We start from the raw sequence: 20,365 nt of genomic DNA on the forward strand, positions 1-20,365 counted from the left end.
TTAGAGCGGCATAACGCTCTATACGAAAACCAGTCACCATTGTCCTGTGTGGGTGCTGCAAATACCAAAAAAAAAGCATTGGCATAGCCAATAGGTCTCGCTTTTGGGACCTTATAAGTGTTTAGTTATGCAGCACAATATCCTTGGTGCAACAACATCAACAGTTGCATGGCTAAACACTTATAAGGTCCCAAAGGCCAGACCTATTGGCTATGCCAATGCTTGTTCTGTAAGGCTCCCAAAACCGATATATGCCTGGCGTAGCTAAGGCCTTTTGATTTTACTAAAATTATGCATCTGATACACTGGCTTATAGGGGCTTTCAGCCAGCACTGTTTTAAGCATCATCTGTTGTGTCATTCACATGCCCTTCTGTTTATTACACCATACAGCATGGGTGATAGGCCGGCCACTGCAGTCACTAGCTAACTTCACTGTGAGTGACTGTATACTGCTCTTTCACATGGAGCAGATCCGCAAACAAAGTAATTCCTTTCAGTGCAGGGACTAGTACGGCAATAAGAGTTTTTTAATATTCCAATATATTTGTGCCTTCAGTCAATGTATTTTTTTTATTGGTGATGGCCTGGCAGGGCCCTAATACCAAAGATGTTTTCAAACCATGACATAAAAAGCCAAATGCCAAAGTCAAAAGGCTGATTTAAGTTTGAATTTAGCCAAGACCTTTTCGTCTAATTTTATATATGCAAATATTGTACTTACTTATAAGGACTTTAAGCCAACTGTTCAAATACACCAGTTAATTCCCCGCAGTACCCTTTTACATTCCCATTTTTCTTCCACCCACTACGCCATACAGCAGCGGGCAGCCCTCTTCAGCCATTGGCTAACTTCACCGTGAGCATGTTATGCAGGCCTCGCACAATGAGCACATCCACACAAAAGCAGCCCTCTTCAGTGCCAGGGGCAGCAGTGGCAAGGTGTGCATTTTGAAAAGAACAAAAAAAATGTGGTGAACACATGTGTAGCAGCCAGGCGCGCAACACCCATTGGACTCACAGGGCTTCAGCCACCCCCCCCCCCCCCGCCTCCCCCCAGTGTCGTGTGGCAGCCCGGGCTGAGACAGCTTCCCGGCGCTCACAGAGCCGCACCCGAGCACTTCACAGGTCTTTAAAAGACCATTTGCATGTTAATGAGGCCTCGCTGTTGTTTCACCCCTTCTAAGAGCCCCTGCAGCTCCACTCTGCCTATGGCTTAAAAGATTCGGCCCCCCCCCGAAATTTTTTCTTAGCCCCCCCGAAATTTGGCTCTAGTTGCGCCTCTGGTAGCAGCCAATGTAACTTTTTTGCAAAACTTTATTATAAAAATAGTTTTAGATGGCCGCATGTACACCCATCTTTATGATGGTTTTATAAGGTCTCGGCAGTGTTGCAATACTTTCATTCCTGCTGCGGGTACCTCCTTCCCCATAAGGTGTGCCTATTTGCACATGTAAGAAAGTTGCCAACAATGGATGCCTTTTCTCGTGAGGGTGATGAGTGTAGGCATGCAGGAGTAGTTGAGCAGTCTGTAACATTTCTTACGGGTGCAATCAGTATCTCCATCCACACGAGAACGTGTTTGTGTGTATATGAGAGCAGTTAGAGCCCTTCTGTGTGAGGTGTGTGTGTGTGTGAGCAGTTTGTGTAGTTCTAATGAGAGTTGTGTGTCATTGTGAGAGTGAAATGTGAGCAGCTGGTTTTAGTACTTGAAGTTGTGCGCGTGTTTGAGTGAAAGAGAACAGCCTGTATTCATTCTAGTGTGTGTGTGTGTGTGTGTGTGCGTGTGTGCGTGCAGTTTGTGTACTTCCTAATGAGAGTTGTGTGTCTTCTATATGAGAGTGAAATGTGAGCGGTTGTTAGTACTTGAAGTTGTATGCGTGCCTGTGTGAAAGAGCGACCAGTGTGTATTCTTTCTAGTAACATGTGATTTTCGGAGTGTGTGGGCGTGCGCATGAGCAGTTTGTTTACTTCCTAATGAGGGCTGTGTCTGTGTCTGTATCTGTGTGGGAGTGACATGTGAGCAGTTCTGTTAGTACGTGTGAGGTGTATATGTTCTTGTAAACAGACAGATTGTCTTGGTCGCAGATATTTCGCTCAGACCAGCGTATTTCTCTCTGCAGAAGTGACATGGATTTAATTTCACGGTTGGACAAGCCACGAAGGGGCTGCGTGGGAGGACGATCGAGCTGGAGGGGGGGCAGTGTGCGTGGGTGGATCGGACTCTCCTCAGGAGGGCTGTGTAGGGGAATCGCACAGTGCAGCGAGACAGCGTCGACTTCCAGGGGCAGATGAGAAATGGAGGGACCTGATGGAAGATCAAGTGAACGTTGCCGATAGATAGGAAGCAGTGAGAGACAAGAGAGAAAGGGAGGAGCCACGGGGGGGGAGGGGGGCTTAAAAAAAGCTAAGCAGGACAGGTAAGGGTGGGGGCTGGAGTAAATGAACCTGGGGCAATACAGAGAGCAAGGAAGAGGGATGCGAAGGGGACGCAGCACACACAAGGGATAGAGGCTGAGTGACTGAGGCGCAAAAGTGAAAGCAGGCTGGCAGGCGAGTGGTGTGCGATGTGCGCGCACCATGACGAGAGAGGAAAGCCATAGTTAAAGTGATCGGAGACGCGATCAAGCAAGCAGAAAGGAAACTGATTAGAAGGGAGGGGGTAGTGTGAAAACAGCGGGGAGAGAAGGGAGGGTGTAATAAAAAACAAAGGAGCCAAAGCTATAGAGAAGGGAGGGGGTAGTGGGAGCAGCTGTGCACGTGCATGTGATCGTGCACTCAAGGTTTAGGCCAGCCAAAACTGTGGGTAGCACTTTGAAAATCCCACATATAAAATGTCTCTTCGAGCCTTTGGCTCGCGAGACCTAAAAACAGAGGTGGGTAGATTCTTGATCAACCTCTCACGAACCTCCCTTTTATATAGTAAAGACCTTGTTTTTGACTCTTTTCTGGTGATTGATGCTGCAAACTCAGGGTCAAGGAGAATATTGCATTCAAATAAGAGGTTATACCAATAATAAATATGTTTAAGCCATGGTATACGCAGGGAATGATCCAGCCTCAAACAATCTTTAATAGTAGTTTGTGTGAATTGTGTTTCACTTTTGGACCAAATAGAGCGCCAGAGTGTCAAAGGGCGTAGTGCTGCTAGATCCGAAATATATTCAATTCCAACTTCCTTGTGAATTAATATTGTTGATGCTGAGTGGGGAACACACAATAAACGTTTAAGAAACGTATTTTCATCATACTGAAGTTTTTTGGCGCATTGATGGCCCCACACTCCTGCCCCATATAATGCGGATGAGACACACCTCGCATTATAGATGGCCATCATTTCTTTGATTCTTCTATCCCCTAGTTTGGCTGAGAATCTAGAAATAGTTAGTATTCCTACTCATTTTGAGGCTCATATTATCATGTTCATTTATCCACTTCCCACCCCCTGAAAATGTTATTCCTAGGTAACAGAACATTTGGACAGATTGCATCTTAGCCTTTTTTATGTAGAAGGTACTAGCTGACTTAACTTTTCTACCACAAGTCATCACAAAGGTCTTAGATTTATTGATAACGATTTTCCTACACTCAATAAATTTTACAAACTTGTCAATAAGACGCTGCATTCCGATCTGTGTGCGAGATAGCAAGACGGCATCGTCCGCATATAACAAAATTGGGACTGCTCTCCCATCTATAAGAGGGGCGTCCAATGAAATCTCACTTACGGTAGTGTCGACTTGATTATTAAATAATGAAAATAAAAGAGGCGCCAAAACACATCCCTGTCTGATGCCTCTCGCTACCTTGAAAGAGGGAGTACATTCACCAGACGGTCCATAGCGGACTTTAAATGACAGCATTGAATAGAGTCTAGCTAAAAAATGTACAATTTCCTTAGGTGCACCTAGATCAAGTAAAATTTGCCATAAAATAGTGTGATCTACAAGATCAAAGGCACTACTCAGATCCGCGAAGCAGAGGAACAGGTTGCCCTCCCTGGCAGTTGTATATTTATGAATAAGAAGGTCAAGGTTGACACACTGCTCCAGAGTCCCCAGGCCTTTTCTGAACCCATACTGTGCCTTTGATAAGATTGCGTTCTCTTTAGCCCATGCTTCCAGCCTTTTTAACATAATTCTACTCATAATTTTAATCGAGGAATCTAGTAAGGAAATGGGACGATAGTTACATGCCTCGGACTTGGATCCTTTTTTATGAAGGGGAATAATTATAGATTGGCCCCACGAAATCGGAAGCTGTCCCTCTGCCGTTGCGTTAAAAAATCTCGCGTTGATGGGTGCCCAGAGATTTATTTCAGTTTTGTATAAGTCCAACGGAACCCCATCCGGGCCAGGGGCTTTACCTCCTTTACTGTTTGTTAGGCCCTCATATACCTCATCTATGCTTATATGCAGTGCTAGTGGTGGCCATAAGGAGTCAATACTCAAAATTGAATCTAGACCTAACCTTTCCGGATTAAAAATATTTAAAAAATGTTCGGTCCATGAATTGCAATCGATAAATGAAGTTATTTCCGGCACATTATCATTCTTTAAATAGGGACTGTTTATAGTCTCCCAATACAATTTACAATTGTTTGTAGCTGCAGCTAAATTAAGATTTTTCCAGGCCTCTTCTTGGAGGTCTCTTTTCCTGGTAGCAAGTGTTGTTTTGTAATTTCCACGTAAAGTTTTAATAAGAATATTATTCCGGGGTTCAGCGCTTAGAGCTAGTTTTAATTCATGCAAAGCTCGAGTACAACTTTTGTCAAACCAGCCTATGCTTACTAACTTTTTCCGGCTGCTTCGTTTGGTAAATAGGCTTTCTATTTTTTCACTTATCCTAAGAAAGCTAATAAAAATGGTATTAAAATCAACTTTTTCTCTGAGACAGTAATCTATCTCCGTGCTACATTTCCTTACCACCTCATTATGCATTTTCTGTGAATCAACCCCAGACCATTTAATTCTCATGCCGTTTGGTCTTAATGCTTCAATATTATTAACGCAGTCGGGTTCCGCTATATGTTTGTTTCCCCAGCACAATAGCGAAATGGATATACTATTGTGATCACTTAACGCTTGCTCATTGACCCATAAATTTGAGTAGTCAGTGTTACTAGAAACCAGAATATGATCGATATACGTATTGGCGTTCCTCCCTGTGAAAGTAGGGCAGTTAATATTGTCCTTATTCTTAGAACAGCTTAGTAATTCTAAATCTAACTTTGCTATCATTCTGTTCAAAGCTGTACCATAGCTGCAGTGGGGGAAATGTAAATGGTCAACCAGTTTGTCTTTACCAGTCTCCCTCCTAAAGCCGCATGTATTACTCGTAGCTAATGGACACATACTAATATTAAAATCACCTGCCCAAAGGAGGATGGTCTGCTTACGTGATGACGCCAGGATCCTTCCTATTTCATCAATAAGTGGGACTAAGATTTTTCCTCTGTTGTTATTAAAGACATTGTTGTAATAATTGACTAGTAATAAATCTTTACCATTAATAAATTCTAAGCGTAGCACCTGACTATAAAGATCCACTGGGGTACAACTTCTAATTTTACAGTCGGCCAGTTTATTTGATATTGACAAAGAAAGGCCACCCTTGGCCCTACCGGCTGAAGAATTAACGGCATTTAGCCAATGAGAAGTATAGCCCTCTATGAAAATGGGCTCCTTGCACCAGGTTTCCTGAAGGCAGATAATATCGTGTCCTGCATTAATGAAGCCCCCCCCAGAATGGTGTATCCAATTTTCTATGAAGGCCTGCTATATTCCAAGTAACTACACTGTATCCAGTAATTATGCCCGTATTAACAACCACAGGTTCAATATTGTTGGGAAATGTTGGTATTTCTACATGGGGAATCAAATGCTGAGTTTTTAAATTAGTTAATGGTAGTTTCACTCCCACTCTCTTTGTTACAGAGGCTCCATCATCCTCACAAATATTAAATGCACTAGAATTAAACAATCCAGTTATACCTTTAGGCGGAACCGGGTATCGTGTCCCAATTGTTCTTCGCATACATCCAATGGAACAACCTTCGTTACCCCTATGCTAATATTGGTCTTAATCATACCCGTTAGCAGATTATGTCAATCATTATCCTCTAATGATTCTAAAGCCTGGAATCTATTATAAGTCGGTATTGCAAAGTCAGGGCGAGACCTTTGCAATATTGTCAAGTTATTAGTAACATGATTGAAATTACCATAGTGACCGGGTTCCAGTAGATGTCTATAAAAATACCCTAAAAAAATGAGCCCATGAGCATGATTTGAAATTTATGAAATTTATGAAAAAATGAGCCCATGAGCATGATTTGAAATTTATGATGATGCAGTCCCCCTCAAAATTTTTCCTTAGGGGGCCCACCCATCCCACCCTTTGTGTTAGAATAATCTGATCTGCGCCCTGCATTGGAAAATTACAGTTGTTGGACAACCAATGTAGGGTTTTGTTTTTAAGCATATCATGATTTTCAACTTGACCGTGCTTTAATTTGGGGTCATTTGCAAGTACCGCAACATAGGCGCTACATTCTGGAGGTAAATTAATGAAGGCCGGGATCTGACTAGTGTTAGTTGTCATTAAATCTTTCCTTTCTTTGCTAACCTGTCCTATGGATGCATGTTTCTCAATTAAATGTTAACCCTGATTTCTAAGAAATTATATTTTTCTACCCGGGGTTGGGCGGGGATGCCCAGTCTGATCAATACATGTATGATGTTTGTCAGATAACTTTCCTAAGGAAGCGCTGCTAGGACTTAAAACCACAGTGTCAGTCGTGATTGGGGTTCCATTTTGTTCCACGTTATTACCCTCCTCTACATTATTTACCTCTATACTAGTTCTAGTTTTTATTTCCTTATTTGGCCGACAACCAGTTTGATCTAACTTCCCGCTTAATTTGTGGACCTCCCTAGCCAGATTATCCACTTTTTCATATAAGGGCCTGATCAGCTCAGTTAATTTATCAAAGACCGCTTCAAGACTGAGTGGTATATCAGAAGTTTGTTTAGCCCTTATTCGGGTAGTGACCATGTTCCCTACTGGGATAATTTTTTTGTCCCTTTTTACCTTCACATGATTCTGCCCTGTTATTTTCTTCCGTGAAATTTTTGTTTTGGGAATGGAGGGTGATAATAGAATAGGACTACTCTCCATATCAGACAGTCTAGATATGTTAAGAGAACGATTATTAGCATTATTATTAGAACCTTCTAGTGCAATTGGGGCCAAAACCGCTTCAGTAGTTGGGCTTGGTGATTTATTTAGATTGTCCTGGTTGGCCTGTAATACACTTGATCCCATGGACAGTCGCCTTTCAGTGCGATCGATTTCTTGCGTAAGAGCACTAACAGCTTTTACCAAATATGTATCGATCGTATTACACAGTTTCCATCAAATACTTTAACGCGGCGTTTTGCCATGGCCAGGTACTGAACAGTAGCTCCCCCTGCCAATAGTCACCCAGTATCAAAGTTTGATGGTACACAACTTTTGAAAGAATGGCCAATGTATAAGATGGAGCTTTACACAGTTATAGTCTTCTGACCTTGTTAGAGGGGTGCCCTGCCCAGCCTCATCCGGCCTCTGACGGCCGAAGACGGCCCCGCCCTTGTCCCAGGCTTCTCCCAGCTCGTCCCGCGCGCGTCCCGCGGGACGAGGGACCAGGCAGACCTTTATGCGCCTCCTGGCGCTTGTGGATGACGTGCACAGCGACCTCACAGCAGACAGGGATGATGGGGGTTGTAGTCCGGTATGGCGAAACTGCTTGAGTCCACTCACTAGCACTCAGGGCAGACACGTAATGGCAGACTGGAGTCAACCATTTTCACATTTTATTTAAGTAGATGAGCTGTCTGCTTCTATTTCCATATAGCTTATTTTGATAAGACAGATAAGACAGAGGCACAGACCACCTAGGACTGGGTTTGTTTGCGTTATTGAGAGTAGAAAGTCATGGGCCTTGATCGACTGGGAGAAAGTAAAGCAGCAATTTACCTTTTCTTTGCACTGTCAACAAGCATTGGCATAGCCAATAGGTCTCGCCTTTGGGACCTTATAAGTGTTTAGCCATGCAACAGTTGATTTTGTTGCACCAAGGATATTGTGCTGCATAATTAAATACTTATAAGGTCCCAAAAGCGAGACCTATTGGCTATGCCAATTCTTGTTCCCTTTGTTATTGTTTTTCGCCTTTCTCTTCTTCCTCCTCCTCCTTTTGTGATTTTCTCTCTTGTTGTAACTCAAAGTCTGAAGAGGAAAAAAATGTACCTGTGACCAAAAATAAGTGTTGGTGGGCCCCACCGGCAACCACGGCATCAATTTAGCACTGGCCTGATGTATTTAAGGGCTTTGTGACATTTACTGTAGTTCTGCAGATTAACCGGTTCTTCAGTGAAACCAGTGTTATGCATGATCACTGAGGCCTAGACTGTGTGAAAGGTTCTGGGACCCATGCCCATGGCTCTGTGGTCTGGAAGGACGCACCAAGGGTGGCATTTGGGACTCCTGTGGGTGTTCTGCGACATAATCATGGAGCGGTGGCGACCACACACAGATTATATGATCTCTAATAGGGTGAGTAAAAACATGAGGGCAATTATTCTCGTCTGATGTTAGTGGAACGGACCTTTTTTAGGGCAACTGAAGCAGGGGGTGGTCAAGCTCATTCCTACATCAACAAGCATTGGCATAGCCAAACGTCTCGCCTTTGGGACCTTATACATTTTTTGCTATGCAACAGTTGATGTTGTTGCACCAAGGATATTGTGCTGGATAACTAAACACTTATAAGGTCCCAAAGGTGAGACCTATTGGCTATGCCAATGCTTGTTCAACTTGAAATCAAGCCCATGACTCATGGTGTCATATAGGCCGCTGAGGAAAATTGGCATCTATGTAGCTCCTATGACCTACCATGAGCCCTGTCAATAATGTGCGCACACAGCCACACACGTACTTGGCCCTTGCTCCAAAGGAGAAGTCCACCTTGGAGAGCTATGCCGCACCCATTTGTACAAAAACGCAAGGAGCCTCCTAAGGGTTTGAGGCTTCTTGGAACTAATATTTGGAGTGCTGTTTAAGTCCATGCGTAATTCGAGCCAAAAGTCAATGAAGGTGAGCACAGGCCCATTACCTAGGTCGATCGCTAGTAGGGATAGCGCCACCATGCAGCCTAGGTATGCAACTGACATAGAGGCTCTGTCTCATCTCCTAATGTGTATGTGTCTAATACTCTAATCTGTCTTCTTTGGGATCCCAACTCACTGGTCAGGCTTCAAACGATAAAACAATCACTATAAGTTAAAATAAACGCATGGTCTACCGGCAAGAAGACATTTTAGGATTCTCAGCCCCTTCATCATGCTCTGAATGTATGAGATGTAGCCTAAGGTTTTTTGGTTCTTTCATGGACAGAATAAGTTAGTTTTAGTTTATTCTTTATTAAACAAAAGAGGTACTGAAGGCACCCTCCAACTGTTAAGGGGGTGCTGGATTGCGATGTGTGTGTATGGATGCATGGCGAAACCCCCCCCCCTTCAGCAATAAAGATCCATATGGGGAAATGATTCCCACTGACAAAGTAGGATCTCTGGGACAAGCCTGTGTTGAAGGATAGATGTACAGTTTTTTTAAGTGACTTTTGACTCATCATTTACTCACTTCTATTGTTTGTGACTTACAGAAAACTAACCAATATGGAGTTACCTATAAAGATCCCACCGGTCCATGTCATCACCGGGAACAGCAGCCTTGGTAAGTTGGTGCCAATGTGTCAGTGGTGCAGCACTGTGGGTAGCTCTGTGAACATCGTGTGTCCTTCTGTCGGCCACTGTTTCTTTGCCTGGTCCTTAATGCAGCCTGCACCATTGTCACTCTGTGTTTAGTTGCACAGGTCACTGCAAGAAAGACAGGTTGAGGTGTAATGGGCTGGTCACTAAAAGAACAGGGACCGTGGGACTACGAGTGCCGCTAAGACTAGGGAAACACCATGAAAGAATGACTATCCTGTCAGACGTATTCCTCTGGATCTTGTGGACTCCACCCCATCTTTTCTTTTGTCCCAGCAACTCTTAGGGGCTTAGCTATCTGGTTTAGTTTACAATGGATTAAATCTTCATGCCATTTAGGAGCCTGCTGGTTTCAAATTGTTTCTAAATGACCAAGCCACCCTTTGATTCTGTGATTTTTTTGCCTGATACTTCTCCTAGACCTGTCAGAATTCAGAGTGTTTGATCATTTCACCTTTGATCTTGGCTTTTGCTTCTGATAGACTTGCATTGAAGTTCCTATGCCTTGAGGTTCCTATGCCTTCATTGTGGCATCTATACCAGGAATTTAAGAAGCCTTGTCAGCTGCCATTAAGGATTTTACCTCCAGATTCCTTTCTGGTTCCTGATGAACCCTGGTTAATTCTTTCCTTGATCCTGCTAGGAAGCAGACGCTGGGATGGAATGTTCCTTACGTCTCCTGATTCAATCTGGATCCGGGGTGTCTGGATATCCAAAAGTTCCACAGTCTCTTCTCTGGAGAGCATTAACCCAATATTTTCTTGATGGAGTTGTTGACAGTTCTCTCACTAGCTTCTTTCTCTCTGGTTCCTCATGTTTCACGTTTTCTATACTGGCTCTCCTGCTGTCACTATGATAAATGAGATTTGGACCATGGCTACTGGGATTCCTCAACAGTTTAATCTCTCCTTATCCTTTCTCATCTATAGATATGCATTGTTGGTGATTTTTTTTTAAAGTTGAGAGTACTGTAAATGTTCTTCTTCTTGAGCAAGCATACTCTTTGGTTGACTCTCTTTATTTGTGTTTCTCCTTGGTGTGCATTAGTAAACATCTATGTCAAATGATTGATCATTTCTAACCAAAGTATATCCGACAGTGAAAAATATGTCTTTACTGTGTATTCATGTAATCTTTAAGATGTTTTGTTAATGACATACCTTCCTTCTCAAATCGATTTTTCCTCCTCTCATATTTTCACCCAATTGGCCCCGCTGTTGGGAAAACCTCTAGAAGGCTAAGAGAGAGAGAGAGCGAGGCCGCCGTCTCATTGTCGCATGCAACTGAGTTTCCATATCAATTGATCAGGAAGATTCACCTGTGTAAGCTCATCTTCCCCTAATGGTATCTCCTGGCTCGCCTACTGGCAGCTTGCCAAAACTCAAAAACGGCTGTTTCGAGATAAGCAAGATGTGTTGGCGTGCCAACTCTTGAAACAAATATATATAGGTGAGAGAAAAATAACTTAGATTTTGATTTTGAGTTTGGCGACGGGGCAAGTCTGTCGGGATGGCAAGGTCTTTGCCTCTGCCTTACCGAGGGACCTCAGTCCACCAAATTTTGAGTTGTCCGCTAATCCTTGAGCACTCTACAAATTGACTGGAACCGCCAACATGGTGGTTCCTATCAATGTGGGAAAAGTTTGATGGACAGCACAATCAAACATGTCCGCCGGCCGTCAAACTTTTATTATGTTTTTATTTTTCAAAAACAAACTCCCAGAACACCAGGAGCGGTACGCTATTTTGGCAGAGGCTTTGACTTGATCCTGCTACTCAATGACTACCTGCCATACTTAAAGATCCCCTCTGCCTTGTGGAATCTCTATCCCAAGAGTATCCGCTTGTGTGACAGATGAACCTTCAGCAGAGCTGTGCAGTGGCCGTGCACCATGTTTTTTCTCCTAAAGCTGGAATTTGTTTGTGAAAAACAACATATATCAATATCCATGAGGCAGAGGGAGTTTTCCCCTTGTGCGCGGGGCCATAGTTTCTTGTCCCTGCCTAACACGGCTGTGCCTTGCATGGTAGACTCAAGCAGGATGAATCAGTAGCAGTCGCCCTCCCGTAAATAGGCAGCGTAAGAGCCTCAGGAACTAGGGTTCCTGTGGTGGGTGGACCCTCGTAATTTGGACTTCTGTCAGCAGAGCTAGTTGTAACTCCTCCTTAAGAAGCTTGGAGGATCCGCATCTGGAAGAAAAGAAGCTGACTTTAGCCTGGGAGTAGCATCATGTTGTCTTTGTCCATTAACGCAGCATGAGGAAGGTGAAGCTTGAGTTATAGCACGCTCCATAGTCCACTGTGATGGTGACAGTAAGTGTAAGGTGAGCCAAAACTCACTTTCCTAAAGAAGTTGGGCCAGATGTATCAACGCATTCTGCGATCGCAAAGGCTCGTTTGCGATCTCCAAAAAGCGTTTTACAATGTATCAAGCTTTAAGAATTTGCAAATTGGGTAACCGCAATTATTTGCGATTACCTAAATTGCGAATGCAGTTAGTGAATTGCAATTTGCGATTCCCTTAATGCTATTCTTGTAGCCACGTAAATTGCGATATTGCTTTAAGGAATCGCAAATTACCACTAACTTCAAGTTGGTGCTAATTTGCGATTTCCTAGAAAAATACATTTTATTGCGTTTCAAAGTGCAATGTGGAGCATGTATGTGTGCCACATGTGCACACATGCACATTTATGGGGTGCAACAGGGTGTCCTTTTGGAACCCTTGAAACCTTGAAATTGAATGCGCAATTTGCGAGTACCTATTGGGCCCATAGAAATGAATGGGAAGCTATTCCTTATTTGCGACTCGCAATTTGTGAGTCACAAATAAGGAATGCGTAAGAATCGCTATTTTAAACGCAAAACCTACATACATTGCATTTTGCGAGCCCTTAATAGCGAATCTGTAAAATTCGCTATTAAGGACTCGCAAAATGCAATGTTGATACATCTGGCTCCTAGGACCCAGTTATGTGTACTCTGACAAATCTCTAGAATCTGCCCTTTTTTGTCATTTTCTTTCTCCCTCCCTCATCCTTTTCTCTGATTTTCTATGAAACATGTTTGGCCGCAAATGCTATGAAAGTGACACCTCAAATTCCATTTTTATCAGCTGTTTGGCTATCCTCTGGTGCCTGACAGCATCTTTTCCTTTTTCTGCTTTTTTGCTGTCTCAAATGAGTGTTCCTTTCCGATTGGCACTCTTCTGCAGACTCACTCTGTTTGGATTTTGAACAAGGAATTGATTTCCCTGCCTGAGGGGAGTTGGGGGCAGTGGGGGTGGTGAGGAGTAGGTCACACCCTTACCCGAGTAACTGCCAACTCAGCACTCCCCTCATTTCTACAGTTCTGGCTATTTCAGCTGTTCTCACAACCTACAAACCATGTCTGGTTGACCACACAGTACTAAATACATTAACGGGAAGCACAATGAGCTCTTTCACATATTTGTTGTGTGCCTATCTGGTTTTGAGTAACTACTTTACTGGAGTGTATGGTCGTAACAATGCACTTATGGCTTTGCATGCGCCTGCCTGCCTGTGTTTATGTCCGCTGCCCTGTGTGTTGCCTATTTGCATGTGTCTGCCTTTGATCATGCCTTTTTGAGTTTATAGACGGGTGCATTTTGTCCTGCCTCTGTCTGCTTGTGTCACTTTTTGCCTCTCTGTGTGTGCCTATGGTTGTGTCTACCTCTGCCAGTTCTCTGTGTGTTTGTGTATACATGCCTGTGTTCACCTTTCTGTTTGTATCCATGTATGATTGTGCCTGCTTGTCCCTTACTGCTTTTGTTTGCCTATGTGTGCGGCTTGTCCTGTAATGTTTGTTTATATGCCTGCTGCCTGTGTTTGAATTTAGCTATGTGGGTGTGTTTCCCTTGCAAAGAGTGTGCCTCTGGTTTTTACTTGATCGTTGTTGTGTCTGCCTGCAGTTGTCCCACTTGTCCAGTCTAAAAGAAGCCTTATCATTGACTTTGTATGACATGCCTACATCTTTGTGTTTATCATTCACAGATACAAAGAAATTACCAGCCTGTGCTCCAGGACAGCTGGCCCCCCAACCCTCCGGATACTATTATAATGACATCTGGACAACACTGACGTGCTCCCACCAGACCTTCCCCACACCCCCTGAGGCCAGCGCCTGTCTGAAGGGGAAGATCATCTACATGTTTGGTGACTCCACCCTAAGGCAGTGGTGGGAATATCTCCTGAGCTTCATTCCTAGTAAGTAACAAAGGCTTTGCAAACCAGACAATCACCAGCAGGCTTGCAGAGCTTCAATGTACTCTCAATTGACACCTTATACCCCTCACATCTCAATCAATGTCTCTACCCTGTCACTAGACCTTCTTCTCAAGTCCACCACCCTTCACACTCTCTCAGACTTCCATCCTCTAAGAAGTCATTAAAAAAATCCTCACACTGTCTAATTTTCAGACGACCTTATTAGGCATGTTAGGAGGGGTGTAACCAGCATGGCAGGAGTAGGGAGGGAAGCTATGTCCTGGTGCTGTTCAGGTTAGTGATGGGGCCAGAGAAGCAGTGGGCTGATGTAGTTGCAAAAGGTGCATTTGTAGGCACAGAGATCCTTCATCTTCTAGGTCACCCACAATTTTTGTATCAAACAACAGTCTCAAAGTTCCTTCACCCCAAGCTCAGTGCACTGGCTCTTTCATCTCCTTCACAGACCCAAAACTAAACCACTCTGAGGTCGTGAAAAGCATCACGGAGGGCATGCTCAAACAATAAAATAAATTAAGTGAAAAATAAAATAAATTCACATACTACAGAGTACTGCAATCAGAGCCAGTTCTTCTCACTACTCTGGTCTGGGCTCAGAAGGGAGCGTTGAGGAAGGAGCCGAGTAGGAACTATTTTTGTCCATGGCCTAAAAAATGCTAGAATAATTTTCTAAGGTATTCAAACCAGCTGCAGCATCACCTATGAAGAAGTGTGTTCAGATACACGTACATGGTGTTACAATGAATAACAATGTGTGAATAGCCAATACCTGCTTCCCAAAATATCCCTGAGATTGTAAGGTGCAATGCTAGCAATAAGAAATCTGTTTCACAATTGTCTTATGCATGAATAACGGCATATGTCTGAAGACATCATGAACCTGCAAGCTTTCATAACTAAGATTTTTTGCAATAAAAACCCATGATATGTTACCTACCAAAGGCAGAGGTCTAAGGTCATAGGCCACAAACCCTAAGTTGTAAATTGAAGTTTGCGTCACTACTGACTCCCTGGTACAGTTCATTGCTCCATTGAATTTACCTTCGATCTGTACACCCTGGCCTCGATAACCCTGACTATGGGTGAGTGACTCACTTGTGAAGGGGTGTTCTAGAGTCAAAACAAGCACTAACATCTTGAAAGCATGCAGACCCTGGGTCAGTTGTGTTATACTATATCAAGGTCTACAATACTGACCTAGAATTATATCACATTCAGAACATCCCCAACCGCTCTATGTTTACATTGCATCAGCTACTGTTCTATTTACCTTTCCATCTTTTACCTAACCCTATGAACGATTGTGTTCACTCAGTTCACTTACCTTGCAATGTGCTGGCATGACGACGTAGTAGATACGATATAATTGCCCTGACCTCTGCCTGAGGAAGATCTTTCTCCTACTTTGCTGCAAAGACCTGGAACTCTCTACCTCTTCATCTCAGGCAATCACCTTCACTGCCTCAATTCAGGAAGGACCTCAAGACCTGGCTCTTCGACTGAACTGCAGAACCCTCCAACCCTCCCCCCAGTGACTTGAGACAGTGGCATAGCTAGACCTGTTGTCGCCCGTGGTGGTTGGGCCGTATACTGCCCCGTGACTGGTGCAGGTAAGAGCAGGGGGTGGCGACGGTCCCTGAGTTTGCCGCCCCACGACAGCTGCAGGTAAGAGCAGGGGGAGTACCGCCCCCAAAACTCATGTCGTCCGGGCGGACCGCCCCCCCTTTGCTTCGCCATTGCCTTCATTTAGACCCTAACGGGTGATTAGCTGCACTCTATAAAAACCCTGATTGATTGATGAGGTATAACACATGTAGTAGGGGTCTGCCCCTAAGTCTTAGGGATATAGCGCATGGTCTGACGCACATAGTGCGCCGTAGGTTGGACTTGGTGTTCACAATTAATACTGAAACCTTCAACTTGACAAAATAGCTGCAGTTATGAAGAGACCACTCACTCATTTTCCTTCACTTTTCAAACATGTGTGTACTCACTACCCAATATATCACAGTCAGTTTCCACAGATGCAGATGTGCTGAGGCGTTTTGGCAATCTACAATAACTGAAGTCCATATATACACGTTCCTATGAGTGCCCATCACCCTGGTGCCGCGTTCAAAAACCTCTCTCATAATATGTTTCCTAGATAAGCTTAAATAAGTAAATATTTATTTCAATTAATTGAAACCATATAACATTCTACATAGCATTGAAATTGTATAATGACAAAAAGTGCCCAGTGCCGACATTTTGTCCTTGTTAGTCTTGTATAATTAGACACAAACGTAGAATAGTTTATTAAAACAAACTGCAAATCTAAAACCACAAGAATGGTTTAGTATTTGTATATGGTGTTGGCTATATACCAAGCCAGAACACATGGCTTTACGGGCTGCGGTGTCTAAATTTGCGTCCTTTTCTTCCAACATCTTGTGGATCCTAAAGGTACCCAGACTTTGTAGAGTCCCCTGGAGGGGACCCAAAAATTACCCAAAATAAAACTACATTTTGGTTTTTATTTTAAATAATAGGAAAAAAGTGCTGCAGAAGAAAGCGTCTGTTTTTTTCCCCTGCAAATGGTATCAACAAAGGGTTTATAGTACTGAAATCAACATCTTCTCAACTTTCAGGGACAGGCAGACTTTTGTCAGAAAACCAAAATCTTTTACACAGTTTTGGCATTTTACTGGGACATAGCCTATTTTTGCTATTTTTTGTATTTCAATGTATTTCCAAGTAGTAGTAGAAATGGGTATGAAAGCAATAATGGATCCTGGGAAGCTATACAGGTCTAAAACTAAAAACTAGACAAAATTCTGAATTCAGCAAGGGGTCATTTGTGTAGATCCTATAAGGTTTATGTATAGAAAGTAACAGTTGAAAATAAGAAAATATTGAAATTGAGTTGAAAAAACAGACATTTGTGGAAATGTTATCACCTTTAACTTCTTCTAAGTATGACAGATTTTTTAAAGCAATATACCATTACATCTGCTGGGCCTTCTGGTTGCGGGGATGTAACGGACTTGTAGGTTACCAAGAACCCGAGTAACCCAGAGCCAATAACTAAGCTGAATCTTGCAATGGTTTTTCATTGTGTACCGGGTATATAGCAATTCATTTGGTAAAATATAAAGAGTGAAAAATAGGTACCAAGGAAACCTATATATTTCCGAAATGGGAACAGAATATAGAGTTTAGAAGCAGTAGTTATTTGCACATCTCCAAAATTGTGGGTACCTATACAACCACGTGAATTAGAGGTCATTTTTCAAAATGACTTCTTTTTAAAAAATTGTCTTACATGTTGAAGGCAGAAATGCAAAGAAAGTCAAATGGTAATAACACTTGTTCTGCTATTCTGTGTTCCCCATGGGCTCCCACTAAAAATGCTACCTCACTTGTGTGGGTAGGCCTAGTTCCCGCGACAGGGATTAGCCCAAAACATCCTGTGGCAACTACAAAAGTATTGATTACAAAAAGACCTTATTTTGTGAGCGAGTCACCTGAGTTTTTGATCCGGGGGCTACCTAGAGAAACCTACCACTCCCAGACAGTTCCAAAAACTAGACACCCGGAGACGTCCAGGGAGGTGTGACATGTGTGGAGTTTTCCTACCCAGAATCTCCTGCAAACCTCAAATTTAGCTGACCAACTATCACATTTTTCTCACATTTCTGTGCGGGAATGTTGTAGGATCACCTGTCTGATGCAAACTTCCTACCACCCAGCATTCCGCAAGGTCTCCCGATATAAATGGTGTCTCACTTGTGTGGGTGGGCCAAGTACCTGCGGCAGGGATGGGCCCAAAACCTGTTGTGGAGACATCAAAATGATCTATCACAAAACGACCAGCTTTTGCAAGGGGGCACCTGCGTTTTTGGTCACGAGCTCGGTGACCATCTAGGGAAACCTACCAAACCCACACATTTCTGAAAACTAGACACCCCGGGGAGTCCAGGGATGTGTGACTTGTGTGGGTCCCTAACATTTCCTACCCAGAATTCCCGGCAAACCCCAAATTTAGCTAAGGAAAATCACATTTTCCTTACATTTCTGTTTGGCATCAACGTGCCGGCACAAATATCCTACCACATAGCGTTCTCCTTGGTCTCCCGATAAAATGATACCTCACTTGTGTGGGGGTCCAACACAGAATTGCCTAAAACATATCTTTAAACATTTATAGCTCTTAGAGTTGGCTGTGCTATACTCTCAATGCGTATGTTTTTGGCCCTTACCAGTCACAGGCCCTTGGCCCACCCACACACACAAGTGACGTGTCATTTCACTCAGGAGACTGAGGGGAATGCTGAGTGGTAAGACATTTGTGCCGGTGCGGTGATTCCAGACAGAAATGTGAGGAAATTGTGGGTTTTTATTTAGCTAAATTTGAGGTTTGCAGGGGATTCTGGGCAGGAAAACATTGGCGGATCCACGCAAGCCATCCTTCCCTAAACTCCCCCTGATATCTATTTTTCAGAAATGTGTGGGTTTGGTGGTTTCCCTAGATGGCCACCATGCCAGGGACCACAAACGTAGGTGCCCCGTTTGCAAAACCTGGTAGTTTTGATAGATAATTTTGATGTCTCCACAATAAGCTTAGGGCCCTTCCCTGCCTCAGGTACTTGGCCCACCCACACAATTGAGGTGCCATTTTAATCAGGAGACCTATAGTAATGCTGAGTGGAGGCAAATTTGTGTCTGCCCGGTGATTCCCCAACTTTCCCACACAGAAATGTGAGAAATTAGTTTTTTTCAGCTAAATTTGAGGTGTACAGGGGATTCTGTGTGGGAAAACTTTGGGAGGGGGTCCTCGTAAGTTACACCTCCCTGGACTCCCCCGGGGTGTCTAGTTTCCAGAAATGTGTGGGTTTTGGTAGGTTTCCCTAGCTGGCCACCAATCCTGAGACCAAAAACGCAGGTGCCCCACTTGCAAAACCAGGTCATTTTGTGATCAATTATTTTGATGTCTCCATAATACGTTTGGGCCCTTCCCTGCCGCGGGTACTGGGTCCACCCAATCATGTGAGGTACCATTATTATCGGGAGACCTGAGGGAACACTGGGTGGTAGCAAATTTGTGTCAGCCCGGTGATCCCACAACTTTCCCAAACAGAAATGTGAGAAAAACATGATTTCTAAGCTAAATTTGAGGTTTGCAGGGGATCCTGGGAATAAAAACTTTGGTGGATGCACGTAAGCCACACAGCCCTGGACTCCTCCGGGTGTTTAGTTTTCAGAAATGTCTGAGTTTGGTAGATTTCCCTAGATGGCTGCTGAGCCCGGGACCAAATACGCATATGACCCCCTTGCAAAACCAGGTAGTTTTGTGATAGATACTTTTGATGTCTCCACAATACATTTCAGGCCCTTGCCTATCACAGGAATTTGGCCCACCCACACAAGTGAGGTACCATTTTTATCAGGAGACCTTGGGGAACACGAGGTGGTAGGACATTTGTGTCAGCCTGGTGACCCACCACTTTCCCACCCAGAAATGCGAAAAGAATCGGATTTATTTTCAGCTAAATTTGAGGTTTGCAGGGGATTCTGGGTAGGAAAACTTTGGGGAATCCACTCAAGTCAAACCTTCATGGACTCCCCCGGGTGTCTACTTTTTAGAAATGTCTGGGATTGGTAGGTTTCCCTAGATGGCCGCAGAACCTGAGATCAAAAACGCAGGTGACTCCCTCGCAAAAGAAGTTCTTTTTGTAATCGTTACTTTTGAAGTCTCCACAGTACACTTTGGGGCATTTCCTGTCACAGGCACTAGGCCTACCCACACAAGTGAAGTACCAATTTTATTGGGAGACTTTGAGGAATGCTGGGTTGGTGGAAGTTTGTTGCTCCCCTTAGATTCCAGAACTTTACATCACGGAAATGTGAGTAAAATGTGTTTTATTCCCAAAGTTTGAGGTTTGCAAGGAATTCTGGGTAACAGAACCTGGTGAGAGCTACCCATGTCACCCCATATTGGATTGCCCAGGGTGTCTAGTTTTCAAAAATGTACAGGTTTGCTAGGTTTCCGTTAGTGCTGGCTAAGCTAGAGCCCAAAATCCACAGCTAGGCAAATTGCAAAAAAGGAGCAGTGTTCTGTGGAAAAATGTGATGTGTTCATGTTGTGTTTTGGGCCATTTGCTGTCACGGGCACTAAGTCTACCCACACAAGTGAGGTACCATATTTATCGGAAGACTTAGGGGAATGCTAGGTGGGTGAAAGTTTGTGGATCCGCACAGAGTCCAGAACTTTCCATCACAGAAATGTGAGGGAAATGTATTTTTATAAAATTTGAGGTTTGCGAGGGATT

The 20,365-nt window shown here is 43.6% G+C and overlaps 1 protein-coding gene across 3 annotated transcripts in view; it reads left to right on the top strand.

Moving 5' to 3' along the window:
- Positions 1-20,365, top strand: part of LOC146782621 (NXPE family member 3-like) — a 501,779-nt gene that overhangs the window by 335,945 nt on the left and 145,469 nt on the right. For all 3 annotated transcript variants that reach the window (XM_085640076.1, XM_085640075.1, XM_085640077.1), the window contains exons 3-4: positions 9,706-9,776; positions 13,824-14,036. In XM_085640076.1, coding sequence (XP_085496202.1) covers positions 9,706-9,776; positions 13,824-14,036 — 284 coding nt within the window. The remainder of the gene's footprint in view (positions 1-9,705; positions 9,777-13,823; positions 14,037-20,365) is intronic.

Source organism: Triturus cristatus, chromosome 12 (assembly GCF_964204655.1).
Source record: "Triturus cristatus chromosome 12, aTriCri1.1, whole genome shotgun sequence".
NCBI lineage: Eukaryota > Metazoa > Chordata > Amphibia > Caudata > Salamandridae > Triturus > Triturus cristatus.